Source organism: Arachis hypogaea, chromosome 20 (assembly GCF_003086295.3).
Source record: "Arachis hypogaea cultivar Tifrunner chromosome 20, arahy.Tifrunner.gnm2.J5K5, whole genome shotgun sequence".
NCBI lineage: Eukaryota > Viridiplantae > Streptophyta > Magnoliopsida > Fabales > Fabaceae > Arachis > Arachis hypogaea.
In genome coordinates, this window is record NC_092055.1 from 143,883,257 (window position 1) to 143,892,328 (window position 9,072).

General features: G+C 37.4%; 1 protein-coding gene across 1 annotated transcript; it reads right to left on the reverse strand.

The window, feature by feature from the left end:
* Positions 1-2,176: 2,176 nt before the first annotated feature.
* LOC112782354 (cyclin-J18) lies at positions 2,177-4,731 on the reverse strand. Its single transcript, XM_025824707.3, has 9 exons — positions 4,464-4,731; positions 4,322-4,398; positions 4,109-4,211; positions 3,925-4,026; positions 3,697-3,714; positions 3,530-3,600; positions 3,296-3,431; positions 2,710-2,770; positions 2,177-2,549 (listed from the first exon to the last, which is right to left on the reverse strand). The coding sequence occupies exons 1-9, from the start codon at positions 4,551-4,553 to the stop codon at positions 2,467-2,469; spliced, it is 741 nt and encodes a 246-aa protein (XP_025680492.1). The 5' UTR covers positions 4,554-4,731; the 3' UTR covers positions 2,177-2,466.
* Positions 4,732-9,072: the final 4,341 nt, after the last annotated feature.

Genomic DNA, 9,072 nt, shown 5'->3' on the forward strand with positions numbered 1-9,072 from the left:
AAGTCTCTGATGTAGTTGACGATTCCCAAGAATTGTTGGACTTGTTTGACCGTCATGTTCTCATCAGGAAAGTTGATTAATTCTTTGGCAATATGATCTCCTGGCTGAAAGAATCCATCTTCGAAGACCATGCCAAGGAATTCAATCTTTTTCTTAGCAATAGAGCTCTTTTTTTTTATGATAGCATGATTCCCTGATCTTTGATGATTTGAGTAAATTGGGCCAGGAGTGCCTTGTGGGCCTCATTGTTCTTTGAGAACAATAATATATCATCAATGTAAATAAGTGCAGAGTGTAATATGGGCTCAAAGATTTTTGTCATAGCCTTTTGAAAAAGGGATGGGGCTACTTTGAGTTCAAATGGCATTACTGTCCATTGATATTGGGCTTCAGGGATACATAATGCTGTTTTGTATCTATCTTCAGGGTAGAGCCCAATTTGCCAAAAACCAGCTTTTAGATCAAACTTGCTGAATATCTTTGCTTCACTTAATCTCTGTGTAATAACTGAGATTCTCGGTAGAGGAAACTTGTCGTCTTGTAAGAAGACATTAAGTGGCTTATAGTCAATAACAAGCCTCTTCTTTCCTGTATTTTGCTCGGCCCTTTTTTCATCATAGAATGCTTGACACGCCCAGTTAGAATTGGTTGGTTCAATGAGTCCTTGAACAAGGAGGGCTGCACATTCAGCTCTTGCCAACTTAAGATCTTCAGGGTTCATCCCTGAATGCGTGGCCTTTGTTGGATTGATGTCCTCATTCTTTTTGAAAGGGAGGCATACATAAAATTCTGGATTCTTCCACAAAGGTGTAGGATGGTTGAATTGGTCATGACTATCACAACAGGTACTAAGGAGTAATTACTGGACCTCCTTATATTCTTCTGGAGCTTCTTGGATTTCAAAGATACTTTGCATCCATGTGAAAGACAAAAACTGCCCTTTGTAACTTAGACTAGTGGGTTTGATTTGTAGTCCATGGGTTCGGAAGAATGCATGAAAGCCGAACAAAACATCTTTGTCTGGAAGATAGCTTCCTAGTACCCTGAGCCAAGTAGTTTGGCCTACAAATATTTCCAATCCAATGAGTTTTTTGGAAATAAAATTGATGGTGAAGATTTCACTGTTAGCAGCTGTGAATCTTTTAAAGATAGGTGCCCACATTTCTTAAAACAAATTTAAGATCAGAGAACATATAATTTTTTTATGGCCAATAATCGATAGTCGATACTACGATAATTTATGTTGTCGAATTTTGTTAATATATGCTTATTATTCTTTTAATTCTTTTAGGTTACATTTCTTGAATTATAGGTGGAAAATAATTTGGAATTAAAAGTGCAATTCACATGTTTTTTAAATCTTGAATATTGCTCACGAGTTCATGTTTCAAACTCGAATGTATGGATTACTCTCCTTTAGAAAAGAAGAAAATGAAAATAATATAATTAGATCAATGAGAGATCCAGTAAAAAGGGGGACATAATACCTCAATTATATTTTATAACTTTTTTTTTTCGATAGTAACGTTAAATTTATCTCGAATATAGAAAGAGAAAAACAAGATATATATGCCTAATAAAACAAAAGTGAAACAATGAAATAATAAATTTTCTCAAATAGGATTTGTTTTTGTGTAGTAAGTTTGACAATTGGTATAATTTCATGTCTAGAAGTTGAACTCTTTTTCGTTTGAAGTAAAAGAGATATACATGAACTACTGGGACAGTGTGACGCATGGGAGAAGAAGGTGGAGCGGTAGCGTTGAAAGCAAAGGCGCGATGCATAGAAAGAAGAAGGTGCAACGACGACGCCAATTGTAGAAAGTATAGGTACAATATGTTGCTTTTTCAGACGGTGATAACAACGGTGAGGTGCATTAAAAGGAGTGAAGCGATTGCCGTAAAAAGAGAGAAATGTAAAAAGTAAAAAGTTAGAATTGTAGTGAATAAATGAAAAAATATATTTATTTTAATGAACTTGGAGTGAAATTCATTAAAATTTTGGTGTCTAAATTTTAGACATAAAATTTAAAAAAAAATTATATTTATCTATTTCTAACTTAAAACAATTTACATAAAAAATTTATAAACATAAAAAAAATCTCCTAATAAAAAGAAGTTCATATTTTACAAACATGCATCAATCTCAACTAATAAAATCTACAAAAATATTAAATATTAAATTTAAATTCCTAAACCATAAATTGTAATAGTTTAAAAATAAAGAAAAAAATAGGAAAAATAATTGTATGCAAACTGCAAAGAAACGTAATCCAAAAGTTGGATCGGTCCCATATAAACAGGGCCAATCAGAGTTGAATCTTTTGTGTCTGATAATATGTACATATAAGCAAGCTTAGAAACCACATTCATCAGAGTGCACTGGTAAATATCCTCTTGTGAGTTGCGAAAAACAAGTTCAAAAGACAATCCAAATTCCAGAGGCGTTAATCTATCATAATGAACTCAAGGTGGTTCCAGTACATGTCTGAGGATCAGAGTGGCCATTTTGATGATATCCTCTTCCTTACACGAGGTCACAAACTTGGCTGACAACAAAATATTTTTATCAGCTTCAGTTCCTTTATCCTTAATAACTTCATGGTTGAGTTAATAAGTTCATAGAATAAAATACAAGTCACAGGCTCACAGCCAGGAAAACTGGAAAAGCATGTTACATTATATTTTCAACTTAGTGCATCTCCTCACCCCATGGAAGAATTGGAAACTCCCATTTGTGTTGAGGGACTGTCATTACATATGTCACAACCTGAAAAAGTTATACAACTAATTAGAAGCACACTCTCACATGAAACTAGATCATTTTTTAATATATTTGTAATTCCATTTAAAGATCGTTAGCAAATATGTGAAATTTAAACTTTGATACTTGTTTAAGTAAACTGGACTAGTGAAGTGAACAGAAGCAGAGCTTTTTATATGTAAGGGAGCAATGTCCACTGAATTTTAACTTTTTTTCATAAATTATGTACAGATTTTTGTTTAATCCCCTTAAAATTTTTATTTTAGTCTCTTTGTATTGAAAAATTAAATTTTGATCCTTTTCCAAATTTCATTCCAACTTGTCTGTGGAGCTAGTCCAACCTAAATTGGTTGCACACATTGTAATATATTTGGTGCCTAACGGGCATTTGGCAACTTTGGAAGGCCCATATTCGTTAAATCATGCCCAAACCCATGTTACGGTATTATTTTCAACGCCTACGAACTATATAAAAAAAAAAAAAAAAAACTCATTTGCCTAAAAATTTGAGAAAACAAGTAAGAAATATACCAAGATTGATGCAGCAAGAGAGTGAGGCGGACAGCTATAAGTACAAAGTAGTGATGTCTCTTCCTTTTCATAGAGCAGATCCAGGATCTCCATGCAAGCTTCAAAGTTAATCAGCTCACCAGCCTTTGCCACTCCCCTGAGTTCAACCATTTTTAAGTGCGGAATCAATGAGTAATAACAATACGTTATATAAGTAATTAACCTCCTGCCATGTTGAAGGCATGCATGACTCACTTGATCTGAATCCAAAGCTCTTGAAGGAACAAAAACGCAATATTTGTTGTGCCAATCTCAAAATTCAACACCTTAATTAGGGAATACCAAATCAATCATACTAGCTCGTGAATTGGAATAGAGTAGTTCATTGATATACTTGCAGGGTCCTCTAACTCAACTAATACCTGCATAAAGAGCACCTCCTGCGGAAAATGCACACCAAATACAAATAGTTCGAGCATAAGACAAAATAATTAAGTTCCCCGACACAATCACACTAGTGTGGAAAACCACAATGTCTCAAAATAAAAATAAAAAATTTATAAACAGATATAAAAGCAGAGATCAGATGATCGGATCAGAGGCATTAATAATGAGTTAAAAGTTGGCATAAATTAAGCAAAATGGCTCACTGCTTCCAAGAAATTTCGAGTGGTGAAGTGTTGTTCGCTGATGGATTTGTTAGCCAAAGACCTCAAGCATGTAACGGAGAGCGGCCTCCTCGAATCATGCATCTGAAGATGTTAATTAGAGTCGACCAGTGGATGCATAATTCATGAAGAAAGGGAAATAATAAAGTTGAAGGAAAAAGCGGACTTTGGTTGAAATCCAGAGAGAAATAACCGCAAATAGGTGCAATGCACTCTCAGTGAGGGGATTCAATAGCCAGTTATTTGAATTATGAGCATCTATTTTGAAACTGCATGGAACAGTACAGTAACGTAGCAAAAGTGTTGGAATCATAAATTCACAATCATTATTAACAACACACGTAAAAATTAAACGAGAGAGAGAGAGAGAGAGAGTAACCGTGGTAGAGAAGGAAGGAAGCGATCCGCGAAGAGGGATAATGCAGAGTACTTAACAACCGGAGCAACTTGGAGGTGCTACATACATAGAAAATCAAATTAGAGAGAGTGATTGTTACTTGTTACAGTTAGAGATTACTTACTTCAGCAGATTGAATGAGGAACTCAACGAGTGAGAGACGCTGAGACGAGATCAGCGTTGAGTCAACCAAACTCGAACTGCTGTGTTCCATTAGGTTTACTTGTTTGGTTGATGAAGGTGATGCTGGCTTTCGCAATTTAAGTTGTTGAAGTGCTCCAAGGTCCAGTTACTTGCTGGCTGATCACTGGATACTAAAATTGTTGAGAAATTTGGTAGAAGTCCACTCCTTGCTTCCTGTTAGTTAGTTAGATGGCATCATAGTTACACTGCAGTTCATGACCAGGGTGTTCAAATCCAAACCGATCCAAATTAAACCGCTCATCCAATTCGATCCAAACCGAAAATCGATTAAAACCGCATTAATTCGGATTTGATTGGATTCTATTTTTTGCAAACCGCTGGATTGGATCGGATTTCGGATCTACTTTTCATAACCGATCCAATCCAATCCAAACCGCACAATGTGCTATAATATTATTATTTTATTATTATATTTACAATTATACTTATAATATGTTCAATTTGTTATACATTTTTCCATTATTCATGTATTTTTATTATTTAATAAATATTTTATGTTGAAAATGTTATTTATTTATTTATTTTAACTAACCTATAATTTTATTTCTATTGTTATGTTATCGTTAGTTTTTTAAGATATTGTTAAGATTTGTTATGTCATTGTTGATTATTTAAAATTTGATGTTGAGACTTGTTATATGTATTTAATTTTTTATTTAAAAAACCGCAAATCCAAACCGATCCAAACCGCTTGTAATCGGATCGGATTGGATCGGATTTTCAAAAAAATTTCATCCAATCCAAACCGCACCACATATAAATTAAGCGTTCGGATCGGATGACTTTTTCCCTTAAAACCGAACCAAACCGCATCGCGAACACCCCTAGTTATGACACTATGCATAACTCTCAACTTTGAGGGGAATGTTAGTTGGATAGTTTATAGTTAGCTTGGTAATTATAGAGATTACTTTGTTTTAAGCCAGGTCAGCAAACTTAGTTATTCCCTTGCACATGGATGTGTATATATATATATATGACAGCAGAGCATGTAATCAATGAGAGTATTCATTCTATGCACATCAAGAATTTGTGAACCAATTCTTCTCTATTGAACATTTGAACTCTCTCCTTCTCATCTTCTACACTCTTCTTTAGTTAACAATTGATTCCTGAACACTTCCCAAATTTCTCAACAATTTTAGGGTTTTTTTCCCCCTTTGGGTTTGGGATAAGTGACAAACTCCAATTTGAGGGTTTATCTTGTGTTGATTTCAGGGGTTTTATCAATGATTCCACACACTTTCTATATGAAAATACAAGATTTTGCATTCCTTCCCTAGTTTTGCCTCATGAATGAAAACATGCTTATTTTGCACTAAATAGATACATTTCTAATCTTCTCTTGATGCCATTCGATGCCGTGACTTGTGTGTTAAGTGGTTTCAGGATATAGAGTAGGAATGGACCGAAAGAGAGAAGGAAGACGGGTACAAAGGAAGGAAGCATGAGGATTAAGCTTTGGAAATTTCCGCATGGGCGCGTGCGCGCACCTGGCGCGCCCGCGCGGATTGAGCAACGTGAAGCCAAAAGCCAAGAGCCAAGTCACGAGCCGGCTTGAGAAGCGGCTAAGCCAGGATCTTCATGGGCGCGCACGCGTACAGCACGCCTCCGCGCACATTAAAAGACGTCTCAACGGCGCGTGCGCGCCGATTTGCGAATATAATTTTTTAATGAAGTCACGTGACTTAGGCGTGGAGGCAGTTAAGGATCCCACTTTTGGAGAAGCACCTTGGCGGGAAAAGCTTAAGAAGACCAAAGGAGCAAGGGTTAAGGACACTTAGTTAGTTCATTTTTCTAGATCTAGATATTTTGGAGAGAGAGAGTTAGTTACACTTTTTGAGGAGAAGAAGAGGGAGATTCCAAGCTTCACTAGGGTTCACCCTCATCTAATTTCTGAATTTTCAATGACTTTTTGGTGAGATCCACTACAATTCTCACTCCACTTTGTTCATGTCATAGATTTCCTTCTCTAGTTTCAAGTAGTAGATGCAATTGATCAATTCTCATAGATCTAGAATTCAACTTTGTAATTTTGGATTTCGTCTCCATTTTGGATTTTCATTGCTACTCTTTGAGACTTGTTGTTAGATCTTTGTGTTGCAATACTTTCAATTCAACTTTTCTTCTCGTTTTACTATGACTTTCCTTCTTGCTCATCACATGTTTGATAAAATGACAACACTAGCTATGGAGTAGAATTTTCACACTTGGCATAGGGTTTGGTCCTTGGAAGAAGTTGAATAGTTGTATCAATAGTTGATTGAGAATTAGGGATTGCTAGTTGGCTTGGAGTGCACTAAAGCTAGGTTCACATAAGGTGAAGCTAGGACTTGTGACTCAAGTTGATTGCTTTCATTTGACTTCCCTCTATACCTAGGGGTTAACTAAATGAAGCAAGGCTTAATTGTTGTCAACATTGAATGGACTATAAGGATAGAATTTCCAATGCCAACCCTAAGCCAAGTCTTTTGATAATTGATTGTTTGTTTCTCATTGCTTTGCTAAAACCTTCAAAGAATTCCAACAAGGCTTACTAAATCAATAAGATGCATACTTTGGCAATTCCAAGGGAGAACGACTCGGGAGATTAGTACTCTCGGATATAGATTGTAGATTTGGTTGATGAAGGATTTTGCGTCGGTTTAGACTATACTACGATTGATCATTTGAAAATTTCTATACCGACAAAAATTCATTTGTCAAAATGGCGCCGTTGCCGGGGAAACTTGCTTAGTGTGCCATGTTATTGTTTTGGATTAAGCATGTATATATGTACATAGTTGCACTTCATTGTAAATTGCTCAATTGACTAACCCCTCATCGTTACAATGAATTCCATTTCCCCTTCATTGCATGACGCGTTCACAACCGAATCCGAGCTTAGCCCCTTTTGATCCGGAAATAGAACGAACTTTGTTTCATATTAGACAAGCTCGGAGGCGGCTAAGATTTGGAAAAGGTGAAGAGGTTTTCACCACCTCAACCACCTTACTAGAAGTGAACATTGAACCGTCACTCAAAGAAGGCATTAATCATACCCCCATCATTCTCACTAACAATTCTTCTTTTGTTTTAGGTACTAATACCATGGACGCTCCAAGGAGAGTTACCATCAAGGAAGCGGGTGCACCGGATTATGTCCTTCAACCCCTTCATGTAACTCACCCCAATTTGAATGCGAACTTTGAATTGAAGACCGCTTTGATCAACCTCCTACCCAAGTTTCACGGGCTTCCCGCACAAGACCCTATTCGACATCTCAAGGACTTCCATCGCATATGCTCAACTACTAGACGGGAAGGGTCCGATGAAGTTGCTATATGGTTGTTTGCTTTCCCTTTCTCTCTTGAGGACAAGGCCAAAGAATGGTTCTACACTCTCTCTAGTGAAGTTACCTCCGATTGGGACCTACTTAGAAGGGGGTTCTTGGATAAATTCTTACCCCCGGAGAAGATGGATAGGCTAAGGAAGGAAATGTCTTGTATTGTGCAAGGTGAGACGGAACCACTCTATGAGTATTGGGAACGGTTTCGCAAACTACTAGATGCATGCCCTAATCACATGCTCGACACTCAAGTATTGCTTGGATACATATGTCAAGGGATGCGAGAGCAAGATAGAACCCTCTTGGACACTTCTAGCAATGGTTCTTTGTCCAAATATAAAACCGCGGAGGAGGCATGGCAACTTATTATTGACTTAGCCGAATCCAATCAACATATGAGGCGAAGAGTCAATCGTCCAAGGACCGTGAACGAGGTATCAACTAGTAGTGAAGCCACCGCTCTAACTCAATCCTTGAATGAGATGACATCCGTCTTGAGGCAACTCCAATTGAACCAACAACAACCACAACAACCTCAATCATATCAACAACACCCTCCACCATCTCAACAACACAACCAACAACAATTGGTCCCTCAAAGAGTATGTGGCATTTGCTCTTGCTACTCTCACTATACGGATGAGTGCCCAAACCTTCAAGAAGACAACACTTTGGCGGCCACCCATAATTTCTATGACCGCCCTAATCAAGGGTACTACCAAGGAGGTAATCCTAACCAAGGGCACCCTTATCAAGGAGGAGGCTACAACCAAGGAAGTGGACACAATAATCAAAATTGGAAAGACAATCATCAACAAGGGAATAGGGACAACAACAACAATGGAGGTCAAAGATGGAATAACAACTCGCAAAATTTCTCACAAAACCGACCATACAACTTCCAAAATCAACCATACAACCAACAAAACTCACAAAGAAACTACCAAACATACCAACCACCACATCAAAGACCACCGCCCAACCAATCACAAACTCCTCAACTCACATATGCAACCACCCCCTCCAACCAAGACGAAACACTCCGGACCATTATCCAAGGCCAAAAGGAATTACAAAACACACTTGCTTCCGGCCTCACCGGCCTCACCTCTACACTACAAGCTCTTCTTGCACATATGGACACACCATCGACCTCTACTCCTCAACCCCCAATCCAAAGTGTCATTCCCTCTCAACCTCA